Consider the following 18,667-nt stretch of genomic DNA (forward strand, 5'->3'; position numbering starts at 1 on the left):
TGGGGGCCTTTGCCATCGGACTCCCACACTGCCACCTTCTCTCTCCTTCCTGGGGCCAAAGTCAGGAGTGTGTTCTGAGCCGCTTCTGTGTGGGTTACCGAGCACCCTCGTGTGTTGCAGACACCTGGCTGCCTCCCCCGCCGCCCCTGCCTTGTCTGACTCTGTCGTCCCTGTCCCTCTGTCCCTCATCCCTCGCATGTGCTCACCTCTCTGGTCACTCACTCTCAGGTCTCGTCTCTCTCTCACCTGTCTCCTACCTTCCCTCTTTGTGCACTGGGGTGGTCACCACTGGCACCCCTGATGGGACGGCTCCCAGACTTCGTGGGGAGGTCATGATGAAACACGCAGGCGTGGCAGGAGTGCAGAGTCTCCAAAAGTCCCCCGCCCAGAGCAAGTGCCCTTCCAGCCAGTCCCTGTAGGATGAAGCCCAGTCTGTGAGTGAAAAGGGTCGGGTGATAGTGCCACCCAGGCAGAAGGGACAGCACATGTGTGGCATCTTCCAAAACCTGGAATGTTCGGGAATGCAGGAGGGGAGAAGAGGCAGGACTTGGAGAGGGGTGACCAGGGGAGGCAGGACTTGGTGAGGGGTGACCAGGGGAGGCAGGCTGGGGTTAGACCACACAGGACCTTGAAGCCAAGGTCAGGATCTTACCTTCAGGCTGGCGGGAAGAAGCCACTGGAGGCTGTTCAGTGGTGTCTCGGAGCCTGGCTGGGGCTCAGGACCCAGGCTGGTGGCTGCTGTGCAGAAGCTGGACCGGGGCCAAGGGGAAGCAGGGGGAGCTCCCCAGACCCCACCCCATACCCCCTTCGCCCCTCAGGTGGCGACTTCCCTCCCCCATCTGCTTCGCTCCACGAGGGCAATGCCAGGTCTGGGCTGTCTGGGCTGCGGCAGGTGCCCAGGGCAGCTTGTGAGCTGAGCACGGGAGGGAGTGGGTGCTGTGGCCAGAAGAGTCAGGCTAGGAGGCCCCACGGCCCGGGAGCACCCTTCGCATCTCTCTGCTCCGCGCATCGACGGGTGCAGGAATCGGCTGAGGCGGGGGGCGGCGCTGGCGTGGCCGGCAGAGGCTTTGTGAACAGGGATGGGAGCCAGTGGCCCGGGCCCCTCCCCCCCGCACTGCCCCCTCCAGGGCCTTCTGCCTGCGCCCATCCTGGCTGATGAAGACACGTGGCTGCCAGGTGTTGGAAGTGCCGGTTTAACGGAAGGGTTTTCAGTTAGCAGCGTGACGTACGGAGATTTAGAAATGGAGGTGCAGGGGGTGTGCGGGGCCATGGCCATCGATGCTGCTGGGTGGTGGCCTCAGTCGAGGCGCGCGTTGGGAGCACCCGCTGGGGAGGATGGCCAGGCCACGGCTCGCGGGGAGGGGCCCCTGTGCCCGCGGCGGTGAGGGCGAGGGGCGGGAGGCAGGGACCAGGCTGGGGAGCGGCGGCGGCGCTGACCCGTGTCTCTGCCCGCAGACGCCCATCCACCAGAACCTCAAGGAGTTGCTGGCTGTCCGCACGGAGCTGCAGAAGCGGGTAGAGGACCTGCAGCGGGAGGTGGCCGCACGCGCCTCGGCCTCGTCTGAGCGGGGCTCCTCGCCGTCACACTCGGTCACGCCCGTGCACACGTCGGTCTGACGCCGCTGTCCCTGCGGCCCGGGCGGGGCGCCTGCGACTTGTCCGATTAAGGCCCGTGCCCGCCGCGTCTCGACGGCGCTTTCCACCAGTGACCGACCGTGTGCTAGGGGACAGCGTAAGTGCTGTTGTGCCGTCAACACCCTTTTCCCTCCTGCCAGCGCTTTCCCAGGGCCGAGTGGGGGACACTCACGCGAGCGGAACGCCACCCCACTCCCCTAGAGGCCGTGGCCAGCCCCATGGCTCCTTCCTGCTCTCTGCTCCCCTCCAGGGTTTCTCAGTTAACTCTGTGCCGGGGAAGACAGGCCGTTACCGTCTTCCCCAGGGTCTCCTCGCGCCAGGGGTCCTCCGGTACCACTTCCTGTTGTGTACATATAAGGTATTTTTAAAACAGAGAAACATGCCTTTATTTTCCTACGTCCTTTTTTTATGTTTAGACTAGTCACCCAAGGAGGCATCTGCTTGACGGGACTGGGTGAGGAATTTTCAAACCAAGCTCATGCTAACTTTTATGTGGTACATTTGAAGCACAATTTGAACGTGGCCACTTAAGGCCACGTGTTCTGTCCTCACCCGACTCTGGGACCTGCCACTTCCCACTGCTGACAGCTCTCTGTCACAGCGGGTCTGCTCTCGCCTGTTATCTGCTGTCTGAAATAATCGTTCTCGTTTTATCGAGATCCCTTCAACTCGGTTTATTCCCGTCACTGCATGTCGGTGTTTTAAAGCAACAACTGTGCTGTGACTTCGGATGCCGAAAGCAGAGCACTCGCCTGCCTCCGTTTCCTCATCTCAGAGCCACTCGGGCCTCTCCTCCCCGTCTCACACCTCCACTCACTGGCTGGGCTCTGGGACTCCATCAGTCTGGGCAGGAATTAATTGACCGTCAGCTGGTCCATCCACTAGAGCTAGAGCTCCGAGCTGCTCCGCGTGGCTCGTCACGCAGAATCTTGCACATTTGCGCCTCGCCCTCCTCCTCCTGGTGCCCAGGGCCGCGCCCATTCCTGCCAGCCCCGCCCGGGACCGCAGCGCTGCAGGAATTAAGCTTGCCTTTGAGTGGGGGGAGCTCATCGGGTCAGACCTGCATGCAACTGCCTTGTAGTATCTGGTTGGCTTCAAATTCCTGGATGCTACCCCAAGCCCTACACAGGGACCTGATTTTTGAAAACATCCTTAAAGGTTTTTTACACTCAAATACTTAGAGAGTAGATGTTTTTTCAACTTGGAACCTTCTGATTCTTATAGAAAATTATCTGGTATCTATAAGGTATCAAATATTTATTCAAGGTAATTTGATAACCTAAAATCAATTCTCCATTTTTATCATCTGGGGGATTTGCTTCTAAACTGTTTTAATTGACGTAACTTTTGATTCATGCTTCCCACATAGCTGAAACCTTATTTACGAAGGGATAAACTGGATTATACATTGACATACTGATTTTTTAAAAATGGGGACCCATTTTTTCCCCAGAAATATCACATAATCCCCACCTGCACTAAGACTGCCAACCTTGGTGTGGACTGGGGGATGCTTTTGACAGAGCCAGAGAGGCCGAGTGGGTCGTTCTTGCCAATGTCAACGTCCTGGGCCCTAGGAGGACCCCTAGAAGCTCCCATTCCGTTTGAAAGCAGCACAACAGATCATTTTCCTTTGTGTGTTCCTAGCACAAAACTGTTCTAAAACAACTTGAAGTACAGTTTTGTTACCTAAGCACTTCTTTTTTCAGTTTTATTTAAGTGTACTAGAATGTAAAATCTTTATGGTTCAGGTTTTTAAAGACTGGTGCAGTATTGTATTTGCGTCATCTGATGCACAGTATTTCAAGCCGTAATTAAAATAATGTTTGCTCTGTGGTCTCATTTTTTGTTGTCCTTTTAAGTTTTTTTTTTGGTGATTTTTCCCTTGTGGAAAATTAGTAAGCATTCAATACATGTCATTATATTATATGCCAAGCACAGTTAGTACATGTAAAGTACCCTTACATGATTTAATTCATTTACTAAGTTGTAAGTGCAATTTATCATAAGAGTTGAGTATTTTGGCTGAAATGGGTAACTATTCTGATTTTAAAATCTGAAACGCCCCTGCACTTTAACCTTGAGAAAATGCTAAAGATGTGAGGAAAGGACTGGACCCCCTGAGAGGCAGGTGTGGCCCCGAGGAAGCAGGGCCAGCTTTCCAGCCCATGAGTCCTAGATCTTAAGTGGGACAGACTTCTGAGAAGCCCTGGGGTCCCCCTCCCCCTGCCCCAGAGTCTCCGGAGGGGATGCTGGCCTTTACGGGGCTATAAGAGGCCTGGACGAAACCACACCAGCCCCTGCGGACCACCCTTCTTCTAAGGCCTGGTGTCCCTTTCCTTCTCCACGCAGCAGTCACTGCAGCCGTAGGCCCCGGCAGCGACGCCCGAGCGACTTCTGCACGGCAGAGTCACGTGGGGGCTGGGTTTGAGGACTCGGTGCTATTTTACTACAAGGCCGCTATGGCAGGAAGGCGCCACCCACCGCAGTGTGAAGCCCAGCCAGCGGCCCCGCATCTTCCTCACGCTCTCCTCTCAGTTTGCAAGGCGCACCGTGTGAGAAGCGCACGCCTTATCCGCAGCAGAGCTCGCTGCATGCGTGGCCCCGGCCCCGCTGCGCTTTCTCGGGCTCAGACAGCCACACGTCACCCAAGTCGACCCAGGCTACTGGCTTTCTTTGAAGAAGGCAGAGCAGTGGGCTTAGGAGTCGCGAGTTGGGGGCCTGCCTCTGCCCCTCCCTACCCCCGTGACGTGGGGCACGGCCTTAGCTCCCTGTGCCACGCAGGGGACCGCCCCCGGGAAGCCCCACACGAAGCCGCACAGCAAGAGGGGAAGTGCAAGAGCCCTAACCCTCTTGAGAAAGGCCCTTGGCTGGCGGGGAGGGGAAGGAGGTCGCCTCCATATAATTAATTAGGAAAAAGCAGCATCGCTTAACAAAGGGAGCGCCTTCACACCGTCAGAATACAGGGGTCCGTTAGGCTCCCTTTCGTTTAATGCGAACACGAGAGAGCTTACAATTCACAATTCAACACGAGCACAGAGAAAGTACCGGGGATCCTGAGGTCAGTGTCAGCCTCTTCTTCCTCAGAACTGGTACTGACCCCCACCCCAAGCAGCCGAGGCGGTGGGCCTGGCGCTGCTCTCTGGGTGCCACAGGGGGAGGGTGCCCAAGCCGGCTAGGCTGCCCTGCCTCCTTCCCCCAGGGGCTCGGAGTTGCTATTGTAAACACTGAGCCCCCTCTCCCCGCCCCCAGTTAAGCTGACAGTGATCAGATACTGTCAGCTGGCCTTTCTAGCTCACTCACGGTCTCCACTACCGCCTGGGACGGGCAAGCTGGTCGGTGCAGCCTCCAGGTGGACACAGCTACAAGAGCCCCCCGGGCATCAGCCAGTGTCGGTCCCCCACACCCCGTCCCAGGATGTGAGCCCTGCAAACGGGTGGGTTGGGTGAGTGACTTTCAAGGCCTCTCCGGTCACTGGCACAGGGCTGGGTGCTGGGCTCTGGGCTTGCCACAGAGGGCACCGAGATAGACAAGAGCGTGATGGGTCTCTCTTAACCAAAGTCAGTGCTACTGAGAAAATGGATTTGCAGAGGGCGCTGACTTCACATCACAGATAGGATTTCAGGGTCTTCACCTCAGATGAGCCTCGCCGCAGAGCTGAGGTGGCCCACCGGGGGCGCCATGCCTGGCCATGCCCAGAATCACATGGGCCACGTCACTTCCTAGTCACTGCCGTGACTGTGACTTCTCTATAAATGTCCAAACTTCCCAGTGGCTGGGAGAAAAGCATCTTACCACACACAAGTGCTGCCTCGTCTCCTTCGTTAAAATGCCTGGGAACGTTGGTGAGCAGCCCTCCTAACGCAATGAGCTTCCGAGCACCGCCCTGATCCCTACCCAACTCCTGTTACTCAGGACACGGCCCCTCCCTGGGCCCTGAGGTCACCCTGTTTTGCATTCATAGCTTGCTGTCACCTAAAGTCCCTCAGGGCCGCCTCCAGCCCAGCAGCAGAGGGGTGGGGACATCAGCCCTGGCCAGCCTGGCAGGGACGAGCCTGGCAAAGCTGACAACAGCCTGTCCCACGAGGGCAGGGCGGGGAGGTCCTGGGGACAGGCTGACCTCACCAGCGACCCCTCTGCTGCTCACTTCCGGGAGCCGCACACGATCCAGCCTGCCCGGCGTGAGCCTGCAGGCGGGGGTGTCGGGGGGCCCACGGCATGCCCTGTATAACACGAACACACGAGGCCATCTAAGCTGCGGGGTCTGTTCAGATGTCAACTGTCTCCCTAAGAAGTCGGAGTTGCCTCATCCCGACCTAGCGGAAGTGGAGGGGCTGACACAGCAGTCCTGCAGCACGTGAAGCTGGATTAATAGGACCCCGCCTTCCTGCTGACTCACACGATGCTTCCAGAAGTGCTCTCTGACACCACAAACTCGTTATCCATAGACGGGGCTCTAGACTCTAGCTCAGCCCGACAGCAGCGCTCCCAGGATCAGGACCACACGTGGGCCTGACAAATGTTCCAGGAAGGCAGCTCTGCTCCAGCCAATCACGACGGCGGCCGCCGGTGCGGGTGCCCGCGGGCCCCCACGCGCTGTCCGTCAGAGGACAGGCAGGGTGACTAGAGACTCGCCGAGTCAGGTGAGCTCCCACACCAAACCAACGTCCCTTTCCCCTCCCCTCCCCACCATGTACATCTTTAGGCAACCAACGGGCATGCTTCAGGCTCTGATGCTCATTCTTGACGTCTGTAGCTTTTGCTACCAAAATAAGCACACACGCCCCCAGCCCCAGTAGAAAACTCACTGAACTAATCGTGTCAGCCTGGAGACCACGTCCGGTCCCACAGCATCATACGGGAATTAGGCCTGAGAGCCACAGCCTCCTACACATCCAGAAGATTCCTGAACTCTCAAGGCAGGGATACTGTGACATGCACGTTTTCACTTAAATGAAAAGCCACCACTTGCACCAGCGCTTAGGAAGCCCAGCGGCATAAGGGCTGGAGCTGGAACGAAGGACAGAAATAAAAACACCCCTGGGTGTGGCATGTGAGCGGTGTCACCCGGCGCTCACCGGTGTGCTCCTGCGGCTGAAAGCCGCCCAGCGAGGCAGTGCAGCGTGCAGGGGATGGCAGGGCCCCGGGTTCAGACTCTTGCCCTGCAGCACGCGTGTCCTCTGGCTGCCCTCCGCTCGGTCTCCCCCTCCCCAGCTCACTAAGGATTTCCGCAGCAAGGCTCTCCGGAGGCCCTGCGGCAGGGCGGGCGCACGAGCCAAACTCACGAACACCCAGAGCTCGTCCGGAAAACTGAGAACGACAAGAAGCCAATGACATCGAAGGAGCAGCGTGGCAGCCGTGGGTCCAAACGAAACAAGGAGCTGGGTCCCAAGCAGCGGCCCTGTGTGCCCACAGCCTGCCTGGCGGGGCAGGGCCTCGCATCCTCAGCCCCTTAGATCCGGGGCGGCTCCGGCGGCAGTGGCTCCGCGGACTGCGTCTGCAGTGCTGAGTATTTCACTAGGGACAGGAGAAACCCGTCAGGAAGGAGTCATGTCCACCCCACACGAAGACATAGAGACATGATCATGTCCTTTCCTGGGCACAGAAATCCGGTTCCCTGTGTGTCTGTCCCAGACAACTGGCCCCTGGCGCCCGCTGTGGCCCTGGAGACGAGCTCGGCCTCTACTTCCTCATCTGTAAAGTGGGAATGGTCCCGGCACAGTGGCTGGGAGCAGTTTTTGCGATTTTTTTCTATTTTTTGGCCACGCCGCCTGGCTTGTGGGATCTCCGTTTCCTGACCAGGGATTGAACCCGGGACCCAGCAGTGAAAGCACCGAATCCTAACCACTGGACCACCAGGGAATTCCCAAGGGAGGAGTACTTTAAATAAAGCACGTAACACAGCACCTGGCCCATGGTAGGTACCAACACCGTGGTGGCCAAGACTTGAAAACATGAGTACAGTGACTGCAGCTGTAGAGTCCCTTTTCCCACGTTTGAAACCCAGGGCTAGCGAATCCATCCGGCATCCTATCCTAAGCGACCGGATGCCCCCCCCCCCCACCGCCACCGCGCCCATGGCAGCCCCGGGCGGTCCCTCCCGGCCGCAGCCTCAGCGCCCAGCCCAGCAAAGGCACGCCTGGGCTCCTGTCTCTCCCGCCCACCCCGGCCTGGAAGCCCCTCCCCGGCCTCGGCTGACGACAAGCGGCCTGCTCCCCTTCTCCGTGAAGCCTTTCCTGGTCGCCTCGTTGGCATTCTGGGGCCACAGGCTGCATCTGCCTTGAGAGGTTGGCCACTCCAGGCCGGCAGCCTGGCGTCTCGCAGCCTGTAACCGCTGGCGGCTCACCGCAGCCGGCAAGTGCCTGACGATCACAGGACGGCGGGGGTGGGCCTCCCTCTTGCCTGTGGCAGTTTTCAGATGGAAAGGGCCCGGGTCGAGGTCTAAAGGATCCCCACAGCTTCCGCCGGCATCTGGCTGGCGCGAGTCTGTCTCCGCGGGCGGGGAGCAGAGGCTGAGCCCGCACGGTGAGCAGACGGCCCTGGCTGTGCTCCCCGTGTCCCTGGCATCAGCCCATCGTTCTGGCTGGGAGTTCTAGAAATGGCCACCTCTGAGCGTCCCTGCTTTCCTAGCCCAGGTCTGCTCGGTGCCGGGCCCAGCCTCTAGGAGGCCTTCAGCAAGACAGTGACCTGGAGGTCCTCACCTTGGGGCTCCTCACACACAACGGCCTCCGGGTTCTCCCCCTTCACGTAGTCCGCACTGAGACCCTCTGCAAAAGGCAAAGGGCAGAGTTGGTGACTGACGCGGAAGCAAAGGGTCCCCGGCCACGAGGCAGAACGCCTGACCAGGCCCTCCGTTATGGTGAGAAAGCCCAACCCCCTTGACGAACTCAGACCCCTGCAGCCCGGGCCACCCAAACGTCTCTGTCCCCGCATCTGGGTGCAGAGCAGCCGGGGAACGTGTTGCCCTGCCCCGGACCTCTCGTCCTCCCCCCTGATGTGACATGCGGCAAAGTCCCCGACACCCATCCCCATTGGCAGGTGCCACCACGTTGTGAGACTGTGGGCCACACGGCAGCTCCGCCCAGCAGAGGGGCACCGGATGGCAGGGCTCAGCGCCACCCCTGGGTCCATGTGCTGGCCCAGGAGCCAGGGAGGCCAAGAGGGAGCCCGGCACCGCGTGAGTGACTGATGGAGAAGGGGCGAGGCAGATGGCTGGATGGGCTCCGCTGGGCAGCAGGAAGAAGTTTGTCCCAGCCCCAGAGTGGAGGGCCCAGGACCCACGGACGGCTGCTCTGGTCCAGTGAGTTATTTGGGCTTCCTCCCCACCTGCGTCCAAGAGGGACCTGGGGACTCTACAAAGCAACCTCTGCAGGCCAGCACTCAGGCCACTGAGTGGACCCCACCCCTGCCGCTGCGTGGGGAGACTCAGAGGCCATGTCTTAGCCCTGGATAAGCCGGGGACTGGAAGCCTCATCAGAGCCCTGGGCCTGTGGGAAACTCGGGCCACAGTTCTAAGCAACCGACTGAGCAGGCGCCAGCGTAAGTCACTCCGCCATCCCGGGCTGCATTCAGGCTCCTCACCTGCCTGCCCTGGTGCTCGCCGGGCTCAAGGCGGGCGCCAGATGGGCCCAGGGAAAATGCGGGTGTCGCTTGGCGGCAGGTGTGGGGTGGGATGGGTGACAGAGCCAGCGGAAGCTGTTCCCAGCGGATGGGCCAGGGCCAGGAGGTGCGCCCTGAGCCTCCTGATCTCTGCGCAGCTGCCTGCGGGCAGGCCTCTGGGTGCTTCGCAGGGGTGACCGCCAGTGGGCGTGAGTCCTGAACAGGACCTCCACGCCCGCCCCAGCACCCCGAAACGCACGTGGAAAACTAAAGATGGTCGTGGTTTCAGCCAGGTCGGTGAGCACAAGGGGACGGGGGCGCGGGGTGGAGAGCGGCGACAAGGAACGAGAGAAATGGGGAGGGGAGGGGAGGGGAGGGGAGGGGAGGGGGGGTGGACATGAAGTGTAGAGGCCAAAGCGGAAGAGGAAGATGAGTAAGTCAAAGCACGTCGTTACCTTGACCTTCTGCTGCATCTGAAGGCAAGACACAAAGCTTAGGACCCTGGAGCAAGAACTCAGCCCCCGGCAACAAGCCACGTGGGCTTTCCACGCGACACACCGACCCTTGGCGCTGAGGGCAGAGACATGGGGAGCAGAGGGTCCCCCAGGCCGGGACCCCTTTGGTGGCAGTCAATACCGCAAGCCCCCGAGCACCACGGCGGGGTCAGGCCCTCCTAGCAGTTACATGCCATCCCCCAGGGCCTCCCCGTGCACCGGGTGCAGGGCAGCTTCTGCTCCACCTTCCCTGACTTACTTCCCCGAGGAGATGGTTGAGGCCACTCTGGGCGGACGCTTAACAGAAAGCGTGGGCATGGGAGGTCCTGTCCCCCAGCTTCTCAGGGGATTAACCACCCAACGGACGTCCATGGGGCTCCTCCTGATGCCAGCCCAGCCTAGGTGCCAGGGACACATCAGTGGCTGAAACACACACAGCCCCCCACGGAGAGCGATGGGCTGGGGGTGGGGCAGCAGCCGCAGACACAAGCCCACAAGCCCCGTCCCGCCCCAGCGGCGGCACGGCGGGGCAGCAGGGGGCGCTGTGGCAGCGTGCAAGGCAGACATCTCCTCTGGCCCACAGGCTGGGAGGGCGGGAAGGCTGCCTGGGAGGGGGTCCCAGGCCTGAAGGAAGAGGGCTGCTAGGGGAGTAAACGGGACGCCGGGCGGGATGCTGGAGCAAGCGGCGCCCACTCGGGGAAGTCAGTGCGGCTGTGGACAGGCTTCTGGGGACGCGTCCACGGGCAGGGAAGAGAAGGGATGCGGTTGGAGCCAAACCATGAAGGGCTGTGAATGTGAAGCCTAGGGGCTGGGCCGGGAGGAAGTGTGCATTTGAAATGGGTCCCGCAGGCTGCTCAGAGCAGGGAGAATGGTGGGGGAGACCGGGGCAGGCGGGGGGCTGATGGAACCATCCAGATGGAGGACCAGGGCGGTGGAGAGGTGCGGCCCAAGAGCAGAGCTGCGCACGAGCCCCAGGAACAGGGACCCCGCTGATGTCACATCAGGGGACGTAGGACCCAGGAGGGCTGGTGGGATTCATAAGGGGAGGCGGGAGCGGATACAACTTACACACTTGAAAGAAAATGTTGGTAGCACAGCGGGCGGACACAGAAGCAACGGGGGGCTTTTTCAAATGTGGGGATGCGCCGCACTCAGTTCCCTTCTAAGGAAACTGGGGGTGATGGTGGTACTCGCACGAGTGTCCAGCTGAGGGGCTCAGGACAGTGTGGGTTTAGCAATGACAAGGACATCACCGACAGACTAAGGGAAAAGGACCGGGGGGAGGGTCACCCAGGTCACCCACCCTCAGACGGAACGGGCGGCTGGGAGAGGCCCTCAGGTTCCGTGAGCTTCCTGGGAGCCCGTGGGAGCCCCCGTCAGCCCTGCAAGCACGCCGGGCCCCCTGGCCTGGGCCCCCGGCACCCAGCCCAGCAACATAACACCCTCACCTCCAGGCCAGCCCCCAGAGAGAGAGGTCACATGCACGTCCTCCAGCCTTGCTGCCACAGGGCTTTTCACTGTCAGCTACGCCCCTTCTTTTTCGTTTGTTCTCTCCCAAACGCCACACCAATCGCTCAACTCTATGTACTAAGGCCTTCATGTTCTCACATTTTATTGGGTTTTGCCCGCTAATCCAGTTTGCAAAACCTCACATCTGTTTGTTTCAGGAAGCAAGTGTGAAAATGTACTTTCACCTGAGTGCCCCCACCAGGACAGACACACAGTCCAGAATCCATCTATTCTTGGCTTTGGACATCAACCTCTTTCTCCCTCCTTGTTCCCATCTACTGGCACCCCTTCCCTTTTAGACTCACCGCTTCCCGTCTTGAGTGAGTTCCTTCAACAATCCCCTCAGCCTCTGTCTCCTCAGCTATAAAATGAGGGTGCCCGGCACGGCTGCCCCATCGGGCTGTGGGAGTGCTCAGGGTGGTGACCCACACTCAGTGTCGGGCGCTGGCGAGCGTGGAGCGCCTGGGAAGCCATGCTTACTATAAGTTTAGGCCCAGCTTTTCGTTTCTCGTTTACCCAACATGCGTTTTAAAGTCTCAAAAGCCATCCCGTGGCACACGAGCCACTGGCCCAGCTCTGCAGTGGGCATGTATTTGCCAACCGTGGATTGCACGCATGTCACTGTTAGGGTTACAATGCTGAACTGGGGTGAATGGTGGCCGCTAAAGGCTATGTTCACGTCCTCACCCCTGGAACCTGTGGATGTGACCTTCTTTGGAAAAAGGGTCTTTGCAGATGTGACGAAGTTAAGGATCTCAAGATGGGATCATCCTGGATTTAGGGTGGGGCCCACACCTAAATGACAAGTGCCCTTTAAGAGACAGAAGATGACACAGACACAGAGGAAAAGGCCACCTGAAGACAGACGCAGAGATTGGAGTGATGCAGCCATAAGCCAGAAGAGGAAGGAAGGCTCCTCCCCTAGAGCCTCCAGAAGGAACCAGCAGTGCTGCCACCTTGATCTTGGATTTCTGGCCTCCAGAACCATGAGAGAATAGATCTGTTGTTTTAAGTCTCTTGAGCTGGGACAAGTGATAGCTCTAAGGCCAACCCAGCCTCCAGCTCTGCACTCCCTCTCACTCTTCCTGTTCACACCACTCTACAGCCAAGCTTTTGGCACGACAGCAAGTGGGTGGGAACTCAAGCAGGGCAGCCGTGAACAGCTGTGCAGGTCGTGCGCTGAGATGTGAACCCTGTCCCTGGAGCACCGCTATGCACAGCCTGTGGCGCACCAAACACAATGGAGACGGCAGCAATGTCCACACACAAAGCATTCTGGGACCCAAGTCGTTTCCTGGGAAGCTCAGGTCCAGGCTAGAATTAAGTGCAGAGGCCCAGAGCAAGGGAAGGGGAAGCCTCACAGGGGATGGTCCTGAGCTGCAGGAAAGAGGAAAACTATGGCTGAGTCAGGGTCTCTCACTTGAACTAAAAATCGCCTGTCTTCAACCAGAGACACTCTTGGCAAACAGCAACACATCGACACTGTGCTTATGAAACCATCGATAATGGCATCCCCACGGGGCTCCCCCCGACACGGGCTCCCCCCGACACGGGGCTCCCCCGACACAGGGCTCCCGTGGGTGGGCGTCTCAGACACATTCCATCTGTAACTATTCAGTTCACACACCTCGGATAGAGTCACAGCTACAGCCTAAAATGAAAGCCGCCTATGTTACGAAGCTGGTGTGTAACGTTGCGGGGGGGGGGGGACCACACTCTCCTCTTCCTTTAAAACAATTCATGATTCTCTGGCTCACGGGGAGAAGCGGGGGGCGCTCAGGCAGCGGGCAGCGGCGCCTTGGGGTCTGAGAGGGAGGGGAGGGCTGCCTTCTGCCTCCGAAGGGCCCAGGGTGAGGTCTGAAGCCACGTGGATATCCAGGGGCTCTCCTGTTCTATGAGAAACCCAGGGCTCACCCTTGGAAGATCAAGGTCACTGGGCCCAGCCCAGTCCTCTCTTCCAGGCCGCTTTCACTTCAGTTTGGCCGACGTCTGTCCCCAAGGGTTTTAAAAAGTGCAGCACCACCTCCGCCTCAGCCCGGGGAGATCTGCTGAGGAGGTGTCTTGGGCAGGCTGTGGAAGGTTACTGAATCTTAACTTGCTCGGGGTTCTGCCCCTTCCCCTCCAAAGCCCTGGCCCCTCTGTTCACGTCGAGCAGCGGGAGGGTGCAGGCGGCCGCAGGGCAGGTCCACTTACGCTGAATGCTGAAGCAGAACTTCTTCTGCTGGTAGGAGATGTAGCTGGAGACAGCGCCGATCAGGGCCATGGCCAGAGCGCTGGCCACGCCGGCAATGGTGCCGGTCTCTGCTGACATGCCTGGGGAAGGCAGAGAGGCGGGGTCAAGCCCACGACACCACAGGGATTGGCTCAGGCACCTGGCTCTCCTCTACCGGCGAGCTAAGCTGGTTCTAGGGCCCGTGACCCCCAAGCCAGTGTGCGGGGCTGTGCCACTTATACCGAAGGGCGGAAAATGACACAGTGTGCCCATGGGTCTACCAAGTACTTCCCGTTTTCCGTAAGGATTTCCATTTTGAGCGGCTTGAAAGGTGGCCGTGGAGGCGCTGCAGCCTCCACCCCGCCAGCTGAGGCTCAGATAGGCCAGCGGGCTGCCCCTGGGGCCACTTCCCCGGGATCCAGAGCTTCACGCTCAATCCCTTTAAATGGCCGCATTCCTCTGCTGGTGGCCTCACTGACGGGTCTCTACCAGGAACCGTCACGGGAGGGTCGGGGAGACCAGCTCTGAGACGAAAGCGGGCCAGTTCGTGGTTTCCAGCGGAAACCTCGGGACTCAAACTCACCGGATCCTGAGTCGTCCTCGCTGCCATACTGGCCATCACCTGCAGAAAGGACAAAGCCGTCAGTGTCCTCCGTGACCACCTGCTCGGCGTCGGGAGGGACAGCTCCTTCCCGACTGGCTGAGCCTTCCGGGTCCACCTCTGCCCCAGGCCCTGCCAGCACAGCCCCTGTGGGCTCTGCCCTGACTGTAGCAAGACCTACTTCCTTATGCCTGTCACCTGCCAAAGCCCAGGTGGGACGTTTTATTTTTGAAGTGACAGCGACTGTGCACTGAGAACGTGTTACATCCTGGCTCTTCACACGCAGTCCGCTGGGGCAGGTGCGCCCAGCAACCATCCCCAGCGATAGCGCAGGGAGCAGAGGTGCGCAGGTGGGGGACTTGCCGGCAGGTGGCGGAGCTGAGCCCACGCCAGGCGAGCCTGCCTCTGAGGGATAACACTGCGTGGGTCCCATGCATCTAGTGTCCCCTGTAAAATATATTTATCGTTTACCTAATTATAGAAACACGGTGATGTAAAACTTTGTTTTAAAAAAGGACGAAAGACCAGCATGGAAATATTTCATCATCCTACTACCCAAAGAGATTTACAGTTAATATTTCAATTTCTTTTCCTCCTGTCCTTCGCCCTTTACCTGGTTTTCTTCAAATCCAGGTGCTTCTGCTCATGTAACTTAGGTGCACATACGGCGCCCTGACGATATGCTACAGAATTAAGTGGTAATCAGGAGTTTTTTAAGGGCCATCCACTTCTGGCTTGGCCTAGAGTTTGAGTTGTTCTTGGAACATAATCCAATGCAGGCTGACAATCGCCTATCTGGGATTTTGAAATTCAAAAGGCTCTGAAATACCACAGAGATGGAGAACAGATTAGCGGTTGACAGGGGTTAGTGAGGGTGAAGACGGAGGGAGTTGGCTGTGATGAAAAGAGGGAAACCGGAAGGATCCCTGTGGTGACAGAAGTGTTCTTTTCTTAACTGCAGTGGTGGTCACACAAACCTACATGTGATAAAATTTCATAGAACGAAACAGACTCTCTCTCACACACACACACCCTGCCCAGACAGCAGCTCCCTAATAAGCCACCGGTGCCATTTAGGACATTAATTAGCCTTGAGCACCCCGTTCACAGGCACCCTCTTCTCCTCAGGACATAATGCTCATTAATGGAGGGAGCCCGTGTTCCCAGAGCCCAGGGTTCTTGGGGGAAACTGCTCTAGTGTGCTGGGGGGATGTAGGTGCATGAATTGTAACAAATGTACCCCCTCCGGTGGGGCATGCGGCTAATGGGTAGGCTGGGGGCGTGGGGAACTCTCTGTACAATGTGCTCAATTTTGCTGTGAACCTAAAATTGCTCTAAAAAATAAAGTCTTTTTTTAAAAATAAGAGTCTTGGGGGAGAAAATGAGGTCTGCTATGTTCCCACCTGGGACTGAATCCTTGAGTTAAATGCAGTTTACAGACATCCATGATTGGAAATGAATGGTTATTTACAAAACAAGGAGCAGTGGCGTTTTCAAAAACACAATCACTGCTGTCGGAGGAAGCAGAGCAGAGAGGAGGACATGAGTCACCCTGTGCATTAACGTGTGCACAGCGAGGTCACTCGTGAGGACTGGCCCATCACTGGTCCCTTCTGCTGCGCCAGAGGCGGCTGTCATCAAGGGTAGCGGCTACCCCTCACAGGCGTCCTCTGCTGACGTGTTCATGTCACTAGATTTCCAGATAGGAATGAGCAATTCAACCCACTCTTTGGTTCGCCTTGAGCTGGAATGAAGCTGAGTGTTCCCAAGTCTCCCTTTCCCGATTAATCCTTGATCACGAGGATTCACAACAACTTGAACCTCACAATCTGTATGGCCAGGAGCTATGAGGGTGTTACATGATCTCCAGGGGCATCTGGAGAGCTCTGGCTCCCCCTGGCCGTCAAAAATATTCAAATGCTCAATTCTTCAGTCTCTAGGAATCCCTGACTATCTGACCATCTGTGATTGGACAAAAGCATTTTTCTAAGAAGATGACAAATAAATGTTACTCCCTCCTCAAAAAGAAATGTGATCCCATCCTGTGGGTCACTCACTGCTCAGATGGGCACGTGGGCTGAGATACTAAGAGGTTAAAGAACAATTGGAAAAGAAGACCCCAGGCATTCTAGATCCTTCCATCCCTTCTAGTTGCATGAGCCTGAAGTAAAGTCAGCCACCAAGGCTTGCCACTGGAGTTAGCCAAGCCAATGTCACAGTTTGGATCCCTATTTGGCCACTGAGCTCCATTCACTTCCTCTGAGCACAGGCTGAATCCAGCTCCTTTACGAAATGCACGCCATGCAAAAAGTGGTATTGGGCCAACTGAGGCCCCACTGGCATAACAAATTTATCCAAACCAACACCACCAATGGGAGTACGTTTCCAATACATATAAAATGGATGAAGTCATAAAAGCACTACAAGAAAATGCAGGACAACATTTATATTGTCTTGGGGTAACGAATGACTTCCTAAACCTGGCCCTCAAGCCAGGAGCCTGAAATGGAAAAGATTATATCAAAAGTCAAAACTTCCATACTAAAAGCACAAGAAACGAAAGGGAAAAATGGATAAATTGGACTCTGTCAAAATTAAAAACCTTTGTGCTTCATAGAACATCATCAAGAAAGTGGAAAGACAGCCCACAGAATGGAAGAAGACATGGGCAAATTCTATATCTGACAAGGGATGAGTATTGAGAATAAAGAACTTCTACTACTCAATAAAAAGGCAAATAATTCAGTTTTAAAATGGACAGAGGATAGGAAGACACTTCTCCAGAGAGATATACAAATGGCCAATAAGCACACGAAAAGAGCTCAACATCCTTAGTCACCAGGGAAATGCAAATCAAACCCACGACGAGATACCACTTCACTCGCATTAGGATGGCTACAATCCAAAAACGGTAAATAGGTGTTAGTGAGGATGCGAAGAAATTGGATCTTTCAGACAATGCTGATGAGGATGTAAAATGCTACAGCTGCTGTGGAAAACAGGTCGGTGGTTACTCCCAAAGGTAAACACAGAGTCACCACAAGACTGAACAATTCCTCTTCTAGGTATAGAGACCCAAGAGAATTGAAAACACCTGACCACACAAAAACTGGTACACTGATTTCATTGCCGCATTAGCCGTAAAAGCCAAAAAGTGGAAACCACCTAAAGGTTCATCAATTGATGAATGGGTAAATAAAATGTCTTTGGAAGGTATGAAAAGAGATTAATAATCCCTAATGTAAAAGGAGCGCTTACACATAAACGAGTAGAAAATGGGACAATGGGCGTGAATAGGCAATTCACACAATATATTAAGAGTGTCTAATAAGACAGAGGTGAAAAGTGTTTCACTTCTTGGATGCAAAGACATGGAAAATTTAAACAGGATAGCATTTTGTACTAATCAAATCTGCAAAGATTACAAAACTAAAATACCCAGTGAAAGTGAGTATATGAGCAAACAGACAGCTGTTTCCTTCCTAGTGGTGGAATGGCAGCTGGCACAACTGGAAAGGAGTGCCATGTGGCAGTACACTCAGAGAGCGGCATCTTTAAAAATGTACACCTCCTGTGACTCAGCAGTTCAAGTTCTAGGAATTTGTCTGACAGACAATTAAGGTTTTATACATTTGGCGATGAGGAAGTTCATCCCAGCACTGTGTACAGTAGTAAAAAGCTGGAGGAAAAACCCTCTCTGTACAAATATAGGCCCTGGTTAAGGAAGTCGCAGTGAAACATAATATTACGCAGTGGTTGACATGACTTTTTAAAGGACTCCCTAATACAGAAAAAGATATTCAGGGTATTATTGAATTTAAAAACCTGGTTTTAAAAAGGTAACACGATCCCATTTTTGTAAAAATATTTACAAATATATACCTTATGCATAGAAGGAGTACTCCCTAGATGGCAAAACAATAAACAACTATTTTTCATAGAATGTTTAAAATATGCAAGCCTCACGCAAATCTATCCACATCTACTTTCCCACAACTGGAGAAATAATTCAAAGAGGTTATTTCACAGGTCACTGGCAGGACCTTCATTTTCATGGACAATATGTTTTGTATCCTCACCTGCCTTCTGAGTTCACAATTATACATCACAACTACATACCAAAGAGTCTAGAGTCGCCTTCTATTGTACTAGAAATTCCCCGGTACAGCATATCTCAGATTACAATTTGCTTTGAGTATAGACACCTATACATGTAGATAGTTATGGAATGCCAGAGCTCTAGGGACCACTGTCATAGCGATAGTGACTGCCATAGCTGTAGGGACTGCCACCATAGCTCAAGGGACCCCATAGCTATAGTGCCCACCATAACTATAAGGGCTCCTATAGCTATAGTGACCACTGTAGCTACAGAGAACACTGTAGAACAGGAGGCATTACCCTGTTGTCAACAGAAATGTTACCTCAGCATCTTCCAACATAAAAGACAACAATGCACACACACTGATACGTACAGACATGTCAATCTTGAGTCACAACAGCCGCATGCCTGTCAGACAGGGATGCAATGCACTGACGTGTCCCTCACTGACAACTGTGCAATTCCAGGCTCACAGCCAGTGCCTGACACGTCTGATTTGCCATGGGCATGGAGAG

At 55.9% G+C, this 18,667-nt stretch overlaps 2 protein-coding genes across 14 annotated transcripts in view; one reads left to right on the top strand and one right to left on the bottom strand.

Annotated features, from left to right (window-relative positions):
• MTMR1 (myotubularin related protein 1) overlaps positions 1–3,477 on the top strand; it is a 95,756-nt gene extending 92,279 nt beyond the window's left edge. For all 8 annotated transcript variants that reach the window (XM_049705023.1, XM_049705017.1, XM_049705019.1 and 5 more), the window contains one exon: positions 1,456–3,477. In XM_049705023.1, coding sequence (XP_049560980.1) covers positions 1,456–1,617 — 162 coding nt within the window. In that variant the 3' untranslated portion in view covers positions 1,618–3,477. The remainder of the gene's footprint in view (positions 1–1,455) is intronic.
• Positions 3,478–4,593: 1,116 nt separating this feature from the next.
• Positions 4,594–18,667, bottom strand: part of CD99L2 (CD99 molecule like 2) — a 112,551-nt gene continuing 98,477 nt past the window's right edge. For 4 of the 6 annotated variants that reach the window (XM_049705043.1, XM_049705045.1, XM_049705044.1 and 1 more), the window contains 5 exons: positions 14,033–14,071; positions 13,431–13,550; positions 9,690–9,707; positions 8,337–8,402; positions 4,594–7,152 (listed from right to left, as the gene is read on the bottom strand). In XM_049705043.1, the coding sequence (XP_049561000.1) occupies positions 7,088–7,152; positions 8,337–8,402; positions 9,690–9,707; positions 13,431–13,550; positions 14,033–14,071 (308 nt within the window). In that variant the 3' untranslated portion in view covers positions 4,594–7,087. The remainder of the gene's footprint in view (positions 7,153–8,336; positions 8,403–9,689; positions 9,708–13,430; positions 13,551–14,032; positions 14,072–18,667) is intronic. The other 2 variants (XM_033413573.2, XM_033413574.2) reach the window with 2 other exon arrangements.

Source organism: Orcinus orca, chromosome X, assembly GCF_937001465.1.
Source record: "Orcinus orca chromosome X, mOrcOrc1.1, whole genome shotgun sequence".
NCBI lineage: Eukaryota > Metazoa > Chordata > Mammalia > Artiodactyla > Delphinidae > Orcinus > Orcinus orca.